Source organism: Lagenorhynchus albirostris, chromosome 14 (assembly GCF_949774975.1).
Source record: "Lagenorhynchus albirostris chromosome 14, mLagAlb1.1, whole genome shotgun sequence".
NCBI lineage: Eukaryota > Metazoa > Chordata > Mammalia > Artiodactyla > Delphinidae > Lagenorhynchus > Lagenorhynchus albirostris.
In genome coordinates this window covers 79257621-79273388 of record NC_083108.1, presented here as the reverse complement: position 1 = coordinate 79273388, position 15768 = coordinate 79257621, and the positions used below count along the sequence as shown (strand labels likewise).

The 15768-nt window shown below is 52.9% G+C and overlaps 1 protein-coding gene across 1 annotated transcript; it reads right to left on the bottom strand.

Annotated features, from left to right (window-relative positions):
- Window positions 1-7804: 7804 nt before the first annotated feature.
- On the bottom strand, window positions 7805-15301 carry PHETA1 (PH domain containing endocytic trafficking adaptor 1). The gene is made up of 4 exons (XM_060170869.1): window positions 15106-15301; window positions 13361-13442; window positions 12414-12558; window positions 7805-10532 (listed from the first exon to the last, which is right to left on the bottom strand). Exon 4 carries the CDS (start codon window positions 10504-10506, stop codon window positions 9853-9855), a length of 654 nt encoding a protein of 217 aa, XP_060026852.1. The 5' UTR covers window positions 10507-10532; window positions 12414-12558; window positions 13361-13442; window positions 15106-15301; the 3' UTR covers window positions 7805-9852.
- Window positions 15302-15768: the final 467 nt, after the last annotated feature.

Sequence of the window (15768 nt, the reverse complement as noted above, 5' to 3'; positions counted from 1 at the left end):
TCTGCGTGTCCTGCTTGCTTTGTTCTGGAGCTGTGGGTACAAATTGGGGGTCAGATCTGACCCTTAGGTGTTTTACGGTACTTTTAAAAACTGGTTTTTAAATTCATTTGCCACCATGAAAATATGGGGGCTTGTCACATAAAAATCGTGATTTTCTTGTATTAATATATTCTTTTTTAATTTTTATTTAATATTGGAGTACAGCTGATTAACAACGTTGTGTTAGCTTCAGGTGTACAGCAAAGTGATTCAGTTATACATGTACATGTATCTATTCTTTTTCAAATTCTTTTCCCATGTAGGTTATTACAGAGCAGAGTTCCCTGTGCTATACAGTAGGTCCTTGTTGGTTATCTAGTTTAAATTTGCAGTGTGTACATATCAATCCCAAACTCCCAATCTACCCCTCCCCCCCATCCTTCCCCCTCTGGTAACCGTAAGTTCGTTCTCTATGTCTATGAGTCTGTTTCTGTTTTGTAAATGAGTCCAACTGTATGATTTTTTTAGATTCCGCATATAAGCGATGTTATATGACATGTCTTTCTCTGTCTGACTTCACTTAGTATGATCATCTCCAGATCCATCCATGTTACTGCAAATGGCATTGTTTCATTCTTTTTTATGGCTGAGTAATATTCCATTGTGTATATGTACCACATCTTCTTTATCCATTCATCTGTCAATGGACATTTAGGTTGCTTCCATGTCTTGGCTATTGTAAACAGCGCTGCAGTGAACACTGGGGTACATGTATCCTTTCAAACCGTGTTTTTCACCGGATATATGTCCAGGAGTGGGCTAGATCATGTGGTAGCTCTATTTTTAGTTTCTTAAGGAACCTCCATACTGTTCTCCATGGTGGCTGTACAAACTTACATTCCCACCAGCAGTGTAGGAAGGTTCCCTTTTCTCCACACCCTCTCCAGCATTTATTGTTTGTAGACTTTTGGATGATGGCCATTCTGCTGGTGTGAGGTGATATCTCATTGTAGTTTTGATTTACATTTCTCTAATAATTAGCAACGTTGAGCATCTTTTCATGTACCTCTTGGCCATCTGTATGTCTTCTTTGGAGAAATGTCTATTTAGGTCTTCTGCCCATTTTTTGATCGGGTTGTTTGTTTTTTTGATATTGAGCTGCATGAGCTGTTTGTAAATTTTGGAGATTAATCCCTTGTCAGTAGCATCGTTTGCACGTATTTTCTCCCATTCTGTGAGTTGTCTTTTCATTTTGTTTATGGTTTCCTTTTCTGTGCAAAAGCATTTGAGTTTAATTTGGTCCCATATGTTTATTATTTTTTTTTAATTTCCATTACTCTAGGAGACGAATCGAAAAAGATACTGCTGCGATTATGTCAAAGAGTGTTTTCTCTAAGAGTTTTATAGTATCCAGTCTTACATTTAGGTCTTTAATCCATTTTGAGTTTATTTTTGTGTATGGCGTTAAAGAATGTTCTAATTTCATTAAAAATCTTGATTACTGGCTTCACTGGAAAACAGTAAGATCTGGCCACACAGGGCCCAAATTCCAACATGACAGCAGCTAGCTGGGGAGTGGCCCTCCCCATTAGGACATGTGCCCATGATTTGCCTCTGTCTGCACCTGCACCACCTGCCCAGGTCCTGTGGGCATCTCGGTTGGTGATTGTGCTGTGGGCTCCAACAAAGGAAGATGGAAGGATTGGAATACATGTTCCACTCATTGCAGAAGGTGGAAGCTAGTTAGACTCTGGGGTCTAGATCTGAGGAGCTGAGACTGTGCCCTGCCCCAATCGGGGGCCACAGGCCGTGGCCCTAAGACCAGCCAGTTTACAAGCTGTGCCCACCTCAGTGGAGTGTGTGAGTGGCGGGTGCCTCTAGACTCCTGATGGAAAAGTGCCAAGAGGGGCTTTCTGGTGGCCAACACAGCAGCGCCCCTTTCCCAGCTGTATAACTAGGGCCTCGGTCTCCCATCTGTAAAATGGGGGTATCACAGCAGCCAACTCAAAGGGTCATTATCAGGAATGATGATGCATGTAAAACACATAAGACAGTGTGTGGCACATAAGGGCTCAGTGTTCCGTACTGTTTTCATGAGTGGGGGTTGGGTTCCTTCAACCCATGATGGTGAGTCTCTCTGTGTATCAAGCTGCAGGAGGTTTGTTTTTTCTTGACCAATAATGTCAAGAGAGTTCCCTAAGTGGCATTAAACATTATTCACCCGTGAGCCAAGGGCACGTGGCATCCCAAGACAGACCTTTCCTCTTTGTCTGGAAACCTTCTGATCACCCCAGTTTTTCCACACGTCCTTGCAGTGGGAATGAAATGATGAGTGAACTCCTCCTTGGTTAGGGTAACTAATTGCTCCAAAGTAAAGCCAAAGACAGGCCTTTTGGACACTCGGTTTGCAGCTCCGGAGGTCAGAAGTCAGAAATCCTCAGGATGTGGTCGTGGGTTGTAGGTGGGGGCAGGAGTGGAGGAGGAAGCCTCATCTGACACACACAAGTCACCTAAGAACCTGTAGAAGTAGGTGCCCCCTGGGCTCTGGGAACCAAAGCTCCCTCTGGACCATTATTAGCTTTGGTGTTGACATTGTGTCTGCAGTCGCTGTCCATCTGGAGTGGAAAATGCAGCAAAAACACAGAAATGTGGAATTCTGAACTAGGGACCATGGGAGAGCAAGAGTGGAGAGACCAGAGAGGAATGAGAAGGCAGGGGAGGCCTTACAGGCAGAGGCAGGTTTAGATCAAGGAACAGAAGGGAGGAGAGAGCTGAGCTGGGGGCAATTTGGCGACTGTTCATCCAGGTAATAACTATAGATTGAGTACCTGCTGTGTGCTCAGTGCTTCAGTGGTGGAAACACCACGAGAGCGTGAATAGGGGGATCCCGGAAGGCTTCCTGGAGGAGGAGGCATCTCAGCTGACACCTGAAAGACAATAGGATTTAGAGAAGCATAAGAGGAGAGCAGAAGGAATAGCTGGCAAGACATGGGACAGGGACAAGGACATGGGGAAACAAATCCAAAGGAGGCTAGAATTTGAGGTGCAGGGAGGAAGAGGGACAAGGGCTAGATCCTGAAGCCCCCTGGGGCATGGTGGGAAATAAGCCTTTCTCCTGAGGGCACTGGGGAGCCATGGGTGGTATGAGGCAGGGGGTTGCTGTGGTCAGACTTGCACTTCCAGGAGGTTAGGAGGTTCCATCTGCCTGAGGAGACGGCAGACCAAAGGAGAGTGGCCGGGCCCACTCCCAGTGCAGGCCCTGACCTCAGGCTTCTGCGGTCCTTGCTTCCCACCCCTACCCTCCTTTTCTTCCTAATTATGCTGCTCGCATCGGGCCAGCAGCCCCACGTCCCATCATCTCCTGGGGAATGAAAAAGCTAGACCTCACCTGGCTGACTGGCCCATGACTGCTGGCATGACTATCCTAGAAATCACTCTAAAGGACAGAGCTCCATAGCTAAAGCACAGGGTGTGTGTTGCTTTGCAGGTACCCAGGAGACTGGAGCCACCTCTCAAAACCCCAGAGCAGTAGAGATGGGGCAGGGACCACCCTGACTACCTTGGCCAACAATGAGAGGGATGAAACAGTTGATCTCTTTAATGGTCTGTGACCTTCTCCAGCCCCCTGGGGTATAGTTATTAAAAATAATAGCTTTGAACTCATCCTGGCCTGGGTTTGACTCTCTACTATTAGGTAACCTGAGGACCCTTTAATGAGATTCAGTTCCCTTATCTGTAAAATGGACATGATCATAATAGTATCTACCTGTATTTGTTGTCTATTACTGCATAACAACCCCAAACTTAGTGGCTTAAAACAATAAACATTTATCTCACAATCTCTGTAGGCCAGGAATTTGGGAGTGGCTTGACTGGGTGGCTCTGGCTCCTTGGTCTCTCGTAAGGTTACAGTTAAGCTGTCAGCCATGGCTACAGTCATCTGAAGGCTGTTCTGGGGCTGGAGAATCCACTTCCAAGAAGGCACACTCAGATGGTGGGTGAGCAGGTGCTGGCTGTTGGCTGGGCATTTCAGTTCCTCTGCAAGTGGCCCTCTCCATGGGGCTGCTTGAGCATCCTTACAACATGGCAGCTAAGAGTGAGCAAGGCAGAGGCTGTGGTGTCTTCTATACCCTAGATTTGGAAGCCCCACTGTCGCTTCCACAGTATCCTCTTGGCTTCACGGGTTTGCCGTTATTCAGTGTGGGAAGGGACTTCACAAGGGTGTGTACCCCAATAGGCAAGGATCATCAGGGAGGCTGGCTACCACACTGCCTTATAAGTTTCCTTGAAGATTAAATGAGCATTTCTTAAGGTATGGTTCTAAAATCCCTTGTTTCCTACTCAAAATGCAGATTCCTGGGTCCTGCTCCAACCTCCCGACCAAAATTCCTGGAGCCAGAGCCCAGGAATCTGCATTTTAAGAACTATCCCCCCCACCCCAACCAGGTGACTCAGACATCATAGGTCTCAGTAATGGGAGGCAGTTCTAATTCATTCTGCTTTGTTTGGCCTCACTGTGTGTGCCAGGCCCTACGAAGGATGCTGGTGCAACAGAAGAGCATAGGAGTACAGAACAAACATTCACTGGGTGTCTTGGTGTAGTCGGTAACTGTTGGGTTGAAAGAAATCGTGATCCACTTAAAGATGTGCAAACCGTTTATTGGGAAGATCCAGAGTAAACCTTGTGAAACCCAAAGGCAGGAAATTCAACCAGGCTTCGGAACACTGCAGTCTATCTTGAGCTGTTTGTTCTCTCTCTAAGGCCGCCTCATACCCAACTTAGTCTGTCCATCCATACACCCCCCCCAACACCCACTCCCGCTGATTCAAAATTCCCTGGACCCTGATTGGCTCAGCTTGTGTCTCGGGACCAACTCCTGCCCAAGCAGCTGTGGTCAGGGAGGGTAGAATCACGTGAGCTGAATGGGCACGGGAGGCAATTTTTGACATACCTGTGCCGGGCACTGTGCCAGGCCTTGGGGGCACATGGGAGGCAGACTTGTCCCTGCTCTCAAGGAGCTGCAGTCTAGGGGGCCTACTGGCGCCACCCCAGGATTTCTTGGCCCCATAGCTAGAGAAACAATGACCATAGTGCCCCTGAACGATGAAGAGAGGGCAGTGGCAGCAGCCCCGGTGCCCAAGTGCTCTCAGAGCTGCAGCTGGCAAGAACAGACAGAGCCATGGCCCCAAGCACGGGGAGACCAAGCCGAGGCAGCTCTGACCCCTCTGTCAGGAGCGGGCAACTGTTTTGAAACCCTAAGTGGAAAACAGCTCACGGGCCCAGTCCTCATCGGAAAATGCAAAGCCTGCAGCTGGGCTTAAGCGGTTTATTGCTTTACTGCCGTGGAGGAGTTATTTTGAATGCTGCGACTTTAGAAGTTGGGACAAGTAGCAGGGCCTTTTCCATAACAAAGTTTGTGTAAGGTGAGGTAAGGTGATCTGGGGAGGGATTGCGTGAGGGGGGAGTGGACAGTTGGCACCAGATCTAGCCAGAGTAGAGACAAAACAGCCCTGTTGAGGAACATACAAGATACTGAGCCACAAGTGGGGGAGGCAGAGAGTGCTATTCTTTCAATATTTGTCCCACTCAGAAGAGGAGAGAGGAAGGCATCCATGGAGAGGATGAGCAAAACAGTGGCCCTTCTACTGTGCTAGAGAATCCCACTCTAGCCCAAACCTTCACCCCAGTGAGCTGACAACAGCCCTGTCTGTGGCTGGCTACCCAGAGCCATGCTCCTTAAAGGGAACAGCTGCAGTCACTCAAGCTTATCCGTTAGGAAGCCTCTGACTGCAAATAACAAAAAAAGTCCCCCTCGAAGCTTTACACATTTATTACCTCAAACAACAAGACTTCCAGAAGAAGGGCGGGTTCTCAGGTCCATCGATGCAGCAGGTCAAGGATATTTTCCAGTGTGTGCTAAACTCAGCAGGGGATGTTTTCCTTAACGTGGCCTACTTCAGGATCACGAGATGGCTACCATGGCTCCAGGCTTCAGACATAGCTTACTTCCAGAGCTCTTCATTGTGTCTCTTTTTAGAAGCAAGAATGCCCTTCTACTCTTATCTGTCAGGCACAGATAGACACATATATTTTTTTTTCTTTTTTTTTGGCTGCAGCTTGCGGGAATCCTAGTTCCCCGACCAGGGATCAAACCCGGGCCCTCGGCACTGAACGCACAGAGTCCCAGCCCCTGGACCACTGGAGAATTCCCTGTATATATCTTTTTTTTAATATGAGTTTCAGGTGCACAGCATTAATAATTCGACATCTATATACACTAAAAGTGACCACCACCACAAATCTAGTTGTCATCCATCACCATACAGTTGACCCCCTTCATTCATTTCACCCACCCCCAACACACAGCCATTCTTTAGCAGGTCAAGTTTAGCCAGTCCCTGAATATCAAATGGGAGTAGCACAACTGACAGAATTTGACTAATCATTTAGCGTGGATGGATGTTGGGCAGTGAGCCCATTACTTCTGGCCTAATTGCCCTCCTTGAGGTTCTCATCCCCTACCCCAAGTGGCTTCTCAGAATATTCCTTCTGAACACATACAGTATCCTCCAAACACTGTTCAAGTGAAGACAACTTCCTCAACTTTGTCACACTCCTGGGATGCTGTGGTCTTCCTCAGGCTCATGGCCCGAACACCTCCCCGGGGTCAAGAGGAAACACTGTTAGCAGGTGGACGCACAACACTGAGGTACTGACTGACTGGTCACCCCTCCCCGTTTCATTCCTAAGAAGCCAGGCAGGTGAGGGCTCACCTGTGACCCTCCCTCTTGGGGCTGCCTCTCCGGCTATTTCCCCCATTCTGTGCCTCAGGCCTTGCAGTGGCCGCGGTCACAAATGCCACGGGCAGCACCCTGACTCAGCCTATGTGGGGAGGCACTTCCCCAACCCCGTCTGTCAGCTGGGGTCCCAGGAGAGGTGGAAGGAATTACTGAGCATGTACTGGTTGCTCACGAGTAGCATGATTCCCTGACCTTGGTGTTTTTCTCACTCTTTGAACTTGTTCTGCAGACCAAGGACTGTAGGTTGCTCATCCTAAGCCACATTTTCCTGAATGTGCATGATTTTTCCAGGCTGGCAAGAGACATGTGACCAAGCTCTGGATCCACATCAAGAGGGCCTAGGGCCTAGTCTATCATACTAGATGACCTTGGGCCAGCTCCTTCCCATCTGTAAACCCTCCATTAGCCCAGCAAACACACTTGAGGCTGAGATAACAGATATACAGCATAAATACTGCCACCATCCGCCCTTTGCTCACAGCAGACATCACTAATCAATCACAGGCTATTTCCCTCTGAACTAGCATTGGTGCCGGAATCCTCCTCACTCCAGGCCCAGAGGCAGCCACCAGGAACTGATCAGTGAGAAGAGCCAAATTTTGGCTTTTCCCTTTGGCATCCCTCCCAATTGTCAGGCCTTCAGCCCACAGTTGACTTTTTATCCTCATCTTTACCCCTGCCTTCTCTCCCCTCTGAAAAGGAACTTTGGGACTCCATTTCCTCATATTCCTCTCAAAGACTCTGCCTTTTCCCACAGGATTCCAGAGGTTTATGTCCCTGCTCTGACACTTTTCAGCTGTGTGAACTTGGAAGATTTCTTAACCTCTCTGAGCCTCAGATTCCTCATCTGTAAAAGGGGGCCAGTATCTGCCATAGAGGTTGTAAGAATGTGCCTGACAGAGCATCAGCCAGGGAGCACTCAGCACACTCTAGTCGCTTCTCCTGTAGGGCCTGCCCCTGGCTCTGCCAGGCAAATCAATCCAGGACTTTGATGGGGGAAAAGAATGATATAACCAGCCATTACTTGACAAACCTTTGTTTATTTTATTTTAGCCTTTATATCCCTCTCCCAGACTGCCTGATTATCTCTCCCCAGCCCAACTCCGGAGGCAGCCTGACCGCAGGTTGTGCTTTGGGGGTGGGTGGGGGGAGATTGTACCTTTAGTGCTTGTAAACCTACACCAGGACTGGGGCCAACACCTCACCACATCAGCTAGGTCTGGCCAGGACATGGGCACTGGGCAGTTCCTAACACCCCCTGAGACCCAAAGCCTGTGGACAAGAGCTGCCATCCCCATCCCCACCACTGAGGACTTGGGGAAGAGGGGCATGGAAAGCGTACCAAGACCCCCAGAGCACCTGCAGGAGAGCAGGGCTTGCCAGGGAGAAGGCAAAGAACCAGGTGAGATTCTTGAGGTTCCTGTGTCTCCATCCAAGGCTCCTTGCCCTCTCCCTGGGGGCAGTGCCAACTATCCCCGCCCCCCTCACTGGCCAAACCCAGAACCAGGCACCCTATCCCTTCCCACCAGCCAACAAGAAACAAAAGCAGTGAAAACACCAAGCTTTGTTGCTAGGGAAAAAAACACCCTAAGTATTTAAATTAAACCTGAAGCTCCAGTCAACTGAGCCAGCAGTGAGCTGGTGATCGCAGACACACAGACAGCTCCCCATTCTTCCCCAAGGTCCAAGGTCTCCAAAGCCAGCAGGAAGGGGCTAAGGGCCGCGTCTGTCTGTCACCAAGAGGGAGCCTCAGGGGAAATAAAGATTAGGGCAGGGGTGTCCTCAGGGGGTCCCAATTTGGGGGCACTGAGGACTGTAAACATGACCCAGCTTGAGGGCCAGGGGTGTCCCAGCCCCCCGAGATTCTCCCTGGATGAAGAACGGCCACTGTAGTGAGTGAAAAACAAGTTGGTCTCAAAGCAAAGCGAGACCTGGTCTCCCTCTTGGAATATTGTGGGCGACAAGGGGGCTGACTCTGTGCGCTCAGAGAGGGGCTGTGATGGAGGGAGAGGGTTCTGGAAGCCAAATACGGCTTTGTAGCTGCTTCTTTGCCCCTGTCAGATTGGCACCTGGGCCCTTTCTGGGCTGTGAGTCAGCTCATGGCCCCTCCTCCCTAGGGGAACCTGCTGGAAAGTCAGCTCAGGCCACAGCTGCCCAGCCCAGGACTGGACGAGGTCAGGCGAGCTCCCAAGAGGCCCTGCCCCAGGCTGGCTCTGGGAAAAGACAGAGGATGTGGCTAAGCAGTGCTGCAAGAGCGTGAGGGCTGCCACAGGAGCACAGATGTGGCCCGAAGCCAGAGGGCCGCTACGGTCCCAGGAGCACCACCACCTCAAGGCCTGGCTGAGGCCCCGGGGGAAAGTGCTGCCTCGGCCTCACTCCGGGCCGGGAGCCCCGGGGACCAGGCCATCCCACGGTGCTGGGCACACATGAAAGCCCACGCTTATGGAGGCAGGCAGGCAGGCGGCAGCCAGGCAGCTCCTCCGGCGGGTCTTGGAGCCACAGGGTCAGGCCCAGGTGTGGTGTAGCCCAGCCCAGCCTCCTGTCTGCGTGAGGCCCAGTCTGGAGCCTCTGGACCAGCGCTGACTGGGCATGTGCCTTCCAGGCCACAGATCCTCACAGGTCCCAGCTGCCCCAGTGGATGCCTGTTGCCAGCAACAAGCGTCGGCTAGGTGATTTGGGACAGGCGACGGAGGCACCTGCAGGGCTGGGTTGGGGGCTACAGTTCCCACAAAACCAGCCCTCCGGCTGCTTGAGGATCACCCAGGGCCTGGCTTCTCCTGAGCATCAGGCACGATGGCCTCCTCAAGGCTGGGCTTTCTCTGAATGACAGAGGTCCCACAGCACCCCTCAGAACCCAGCATCTTCTCCGAGCCTGAGTCCCCGAGAGAAGACCAGGCAGGGACCTCAGGGCTTACGCCGACTGCGACCGCCCTCAGGACCAGGTCCCCGTGTCTCAGGGCTGGGCCTGTCAGAGCAGGGCCTGGGGCTGGAGTGGCACCAGAACCAGGACCAGTGCTGGCCTCAAGGCTGGCCTTGACCGCTTCCTCTTGGTTCCGGCCCTCAGCCCTATCCTCAGGGCTGGGCCTGGCTGCGGAGCCACTGGCCCCTCAGCGCCCTGACCTCCTGCCCGTACCACTCGTGCAGCTGGGCGAAGGAGGCCGAGTCGAGAGGCCCGTTGGGCGCCGAGGCCCGCCGGCGGGGCGGCAGTGGCGGGGGCTCAGGGCCGGGCCGGGGGCTGGGGGCCGCGGGCGTCTCCGAGCTCCACACGGCACAGCCATTCTCTTTGGGCGGGAGCGCGCGGGGTCGGCGGGGTGGGGCTGGGCCGCCGCCTGCGCGCACGGCTGCCAGCTGCCGCTCCAGCTCGCGCACCACCAGCCGCAGGTAGTCGAAGCTGGCCCGCGACAGCGCCTTCACCCAGCCCTCCATGGCGGCCTGGCTCTCAGCCGCCAGCACGTAGGTGCGGGCCCGGGCCCCAGCGAAGCGCACGGCGAAGGCGAACTCCTCGGCCGCCTCCACCAGCTCCACAGTGCAGCCCTCCAGGATGATGACGCCCACGGGCTCACGGCTGGCCGCGTCCTCGAAGTAGAAGAGCATGTTGCCGCGCAGCACAAACCAGCGGCGGTGGTAGGCCGCATGCCGGCCGCCCTTCTTGTACAGGAAGCCCGCGTTGTCGGCCGGGGCGTCGCAGGTGGCGTAGAAGGCCAGGCTGCGCTCGTTCAGCTTCATGGCGGCGGGGCCTGGGGCCTCGGAACCTGTCCCCACCGGGGCGGCAGTTATTCACGCAGCCACCGCCTCGGGTGATCTCACACCACCCTCGGCTGCCACAGCACTCATCACCCCCGTTTCACAGATGAGGAAACTAAGGCTCAAGGACCAGAAGCAGCCTGCCCAGACTCACACAACTCTTCAGGAGCACAGCCAGGACTCGAACCCGGGTCTGACTGGCCCCAAAAGCCAGGCTGGTAACTCTCCTGCTGTCCTACCTCCCCCAAATAATGTTGAGGATTCCTAGGGCATGCCAAGCATTTTATATATGTTAACTCATTTAATCGCAAAACAAACCTTAGGTGGCAGGGACTAGCATTACCCCCGACGGGGAAACAAAGTTCAGAGAGGTTAGTCACTGGCCCAAGGCCAAAAAGCAAGTTGGGCTGAGCTGAAATTCAAACCCAGGCCTCATTTCAGCTGCTGCTGTTTCCATCATCCCCAGGTTCCAGACCAGCTGACCTTTTGTGGTCAGGTTCCAGCTCTGCTGATTTCATAACTTAGCTTTGACTTGCGGGTCCATGAAACAGGGATAAATAGAACCTATTTCAGAGGACTGTAGGGACTTCATTCATCAAACATTTATTAAGCACCTACTGTGTTCCAGGCACTGTTCTAGGCACTAGCAGTAAACAAGATGGAGAGGGTTGCTGTGCTCTTGGTGCTGATGTGCTAGTGGCAGGTGAAGGGAGCAGACAATTAACAAACAGATAGAGTACATTATCTGTACTTTAACAGATAAAGGCCAGATGGTCTTAAGTGGTCTGGAAAATATAAGATAGGGAGGGGGTAAGGACTGTTAAGGACAAAAGGAGTGTTTGATCTTAAAGGAGGGGGGGGGGTCGGTGTCAAGAAAGGTTGTACTGAGAAGGTGACATTTGAGCAGAGACCTGAAGGAGGTGAGGGAGGGAGCCCCTGGGACATGCCAAGCAGAGGGAATAGCAGGTGCAAGGCCCTGAGGTAGGAACCTGCTAGTGTGCTTGAGGAGGCTGGTGAGGCTGGAGCAGAGTGAGGAAGGGGAGAGGTGGGTGATGCAGTCACAGTGGCAGAAAAGACTGTTACAAAATAATCCAGATAAAGGGCCCAGGGCTTGGCCCACACTTACAGGGAGGGGCTGGGGGGAGAGCATTGTGCACCCATTTGAAGTAGAGGAATCTAACTCTATGCACTTGGCCACAGTGACTTTACCACTTTCCTCCAAGGAGTATATGATGAGGGAAACACTGGCCAGGTAGGACTCAGGTGGCACATGGGTCCCCAAGGTGGCTACACCCTCCCTTTGGGTTTTCCGTGGCCACTCTGCAAATGTACCTTGTGCTCCTGCTTCAAAATCTCACTCTACATAGGACATTGGCCACATTGTTCAAGAAGCAAAGTATATAGAGTCGCTGGAAGGCAGTGGGTGCTCAGTTAATGTTCATTCCCCAACCTGGGCAGTGCCTTAGGACCTGGAGTAATGAGATATGGGTGGTGCCTCTCCAGGGAGCAGCTAGCCACAGTGGGGCCCAGACAGGCAAACTGACCCAGGGCGGAGGAGGCAATTGCTCCCAACCCAATCCACCTCATCTCACCAGCCTGCACAGTCAAGAAAGGCTTCCTGGAAGAAGCAACATGAGCCATGATTTAGTGCCTGTCCTGACCTAGCAGCTGACCTGACCAAGACCACAACCCCTGAAGACTCAGGGTGTTTAATCTCTGCTCTACGTCCCTGAGCTGTGTGACTTCAGACATGGGCCTCCCCTCTCTGAGCCTCAGTTTCTCTGCAAAATGGGAGGGATTCCTCCCTACCCCCCCAACAACTCCCATGTGGACACCAGCCCCATTTCTCACAGGAACCACCCACCCTACTCACCCCATTTCCCTCCTACCTCTCAGGCCACTGCTCACTTCCCTGCCCTCTGCTCAGTTCTGGTTTCGGCTTGCTCTTCTCTGGGTTCAAATGTCAGCTCTGTAGTGTCCAGGCTGTGTGACCCCGGGCAAGCTTTAAGCCTCTCTGGGCCTCTGCTTCCACATCTGTAAAATGGGATCATAACAGCACCTAAGTCGGGGTTGTTGTGACAATGACACAATGGCTACATAGAAGCGCTAAGCACGGTGCCAGGCATAGTACGTGCTTAGCTGTGGTAGCTGATGACATTCTTCTCAGCCTCTCCAAATGCTCCCCTCAGTGCTCTCTGTCTTGGCAAAAGGCCCTTGGTTTCCCCCCACCTCCACATCTGATCACTTATCAAGTCCACTTCATCCCCTCCCCACCTCTTCCAAATCAGTGGCCTCATCTCTGCTCACTGCCACCTCCATTCTAGGCCCCCCATTGTGGCTCGCCTGGACAGCTACAGTAGCTTCTTCACTGGTCTCCCTTCTTCCACCATTGCCCGTTCCTTGTCCGTGTTGTTCAGGGTAAGATCATAACTCCTTCCTAGGCCCCTCCCCTGGCCCCCCAGAGGATCCATCCCCCACAGAGGGATCCTATTAAAACTAAACCCTATCACACCCCTCCCCTACTTTAAACCCTCCCATGGCTCCCTACTTCTCTCAGTATAAAATTCATTCTTCCCCATGTCTTCCAAGTTCCCTTCCCCTATTTCTTTCCCCCTTGCTCACTCGGCTCCAGCCACCGACCTCCTTGGTGTTCCTCAAACACCTGAGGGCCTTTGCCCTGGCTCTTCCCGCTACCTGGAATGCCTTCCCTGTATCTTCACATGGCCAACTCTTCATCCTTCAGTTTCAGCTTGACCATCACCTCCTCAAGGAGGAGGAGGTCTCTGTATACAAGAGACCCCCCTAGTCACTCTCCCATACTGCCGCCGGAAATTACCTGGGTCATTTTTGCTGCTCTAGGAGGGCAGAGGTTCTCTGTCTGAATTCCAGTGCCTGGCATGTAGTTGGTGCTCAAAAACCTGTAAAATGAACCAAACAGTTACCTACGTAAACTTTTCAACAGCCCCATGAGGAGTCTTTTCCCCATCCCACATTCATGGATGTGGAAACTGAGACACAGAGAGCTTAAGTAACTTGCCAAAGGTACAATTCTGTGCCTAGAATCTCATGCTCTAGGCAACCAGCCCAAAGGGGCTGATCTTGGAGTCTCACCACCCATTAAGGCCAAAGGAAGAGCAATTTCCCTCACACTCAGCAGCTCCCCTCCACGCAGCCACCCCACCCTGAGCCCAAGGTCACCAGCCAGCACAGGACCCCTCTCTGCCCATGGCCCTGCCTCCTCCAGCCCAGCAAGAAAGGAGGGGAGGGCAGGAAGCAGCAAGGGCACAGTCTCCAGCCTCCGGGAGGGCCTGGTCCCCCGCTTATCTCGCCCTGCTCGTACACTTTTCCAAGAAGTTCAGAGTCCGCTGTGGGCACTGCTGCTAATACAACAGTCCCTGGCCAGGCAGGAAGCTGGCGGGGACCAACCCAGCCCCTCTCTGGTCTCAGAGCCAACTCGCCTCCTCCAGTCCAGGCTGGATGGGCCTTGAGAACACAGCCTCATTTACATTAACATCCATCCCTCTCGGAATTGAAAAGATTAATCCTGAAGAGAAATTTTGCAAAATGCTGAACAGGTAGTGAACACTCAATCAAGAAGCTGTCAAAAGGCAAATAGGGCTTCCCTGGTGGCGCAGTGGTTGAGAATCTGCCTGCCCATGCAGGGGACACGGGTTCGAGCCCTGGTCTGGGAAGATCCCACATGCCGCGGAGCAACTGGGCCTGTGAGCCACAATTACTGAGCTTGCGCGTCTAGAGCCTGTGCTCCGCAGAGAACAAGAGAGGCAGCGATAGTGAGAGGCCCGCGCACCGCGATGAAGAGTGGCCCCCGCTTGCCACAACTAGAGAAAGCCCTCGCACAAAAACAAAGACCCAACACAGCCATAAATAAATAAATAAATTTATAAAAATAAATTTTAAAGAAAGATTTATATTTAAAAAAAAAGGCAAATAATTAGCTCCAGGTCTCCAAGGACACAGACTGCCCAGAAACCAGGACTCTGGGGAAACTGAGGCATGGCATTTTGCCACTCATTTCAAGTAAAGAAGCCAGAACCACAGGTCCTGGAGTTGGATCCAGCTGCCACAAGTGTCCCCGAGCAGTGGGCATGTTGGAGAGGGTGTGGCAGGTCCAGGCAGAAAAACATGTACTGAGAACCCTGAAGAGTTCCTGTGCAGGGCTGCCCTGGGCAGGGGCCACAAGGAAGCCAGGACCGCCATCCCAGGCCATTGCTCCTAGCTGCCCTCTATCCTTTTGTGTGTGGTGTGTTCCTTAAAGGACAGCCAGAGCCCTGGAAGAGGTGGTCAACGGCAGAATGTGGGAGCCAAGTGGAGCTTTAGTCCTCAGAGTTCCCGCAGCGGCGGAGGTCTTTTATGGGGCTGAAGGGTCATCGGCCAAGTTCGCCTCCTGGAGCTGGGGTCCCTGATGAGAAAAGTACCACTGGCGTGGAATCGCAAATGGACATATCCCCAGCAGAGATCTCTCCAGACGGCTGGGGGACCCCGAGGCCCATGGCGGCCCGAGCCCGGTCCCGCATACCCTCGCAGGTCAGCCCGAAAGTCCTCCCGCCAGTCCGGCCTTACCTCACGGCGCGGACTAGGGCGACGGCAGCAGTGGCGGGACGGGAGCCGGGGAGCGGCCCGGCCATGGCCCGGGACCTGCTCGGTTGCGGCGGCGGCAGCGGCGGTGCTTTGTCTCCCGGGCGGCGGAGCCGGCGCAGCCGCGGGAGAGCGCGGATCAGACGGAAGGAGGCGGGGGCAGCCGGACCGTCGGCGACCCACAAACTCGCCTCTTTAACCCTTCCCAACCAGCCCGAGCCGGATCCGCCCCCGCTTTCGTCCCCCGCTCCCGGATTGGACAACCCGGCCCCGACCCACCCCCGGATTCGCCACACCCTGTGGGCCCGCCCTCGAAACCACTCTTAAAGGAACAGCAACCGGTTTAGGAATTCCCAGTGTCCTATTCGGGGAGAGAAGATTAGATCCCGGAGACTCCGCGCTCTCAGGGGTAGGGATAGGGGGCGAATTCGTCCAGAAAAACCATCGGGGTCCTGGGCGAGACCACTCGCTGAAGCAAGCTCTAGGCTTGGAGTTCGAGCTCCTCCCTGGCTAGGGTTGCCAGATTTAGCAAATTTAACGCCCAGCTAAATTTGAAAAATAACTCTGCTGAAAACGTGTGATTTATTGAAAAAAGATGAATACAGGACATTTCAGGCGTCATGACAAAGTCAATACAGGACTGTTCTA

Bases quoted from the DNA above. Each gene is read 5' to 3' on its own strand.
- PHETA1 (XM_060170869.1), bottom strand. From the start codon at position 10,506: ATGAAGCTGAACGAGCGCAGCCTGGCCTTCTACGCCACCTGCGACGCC.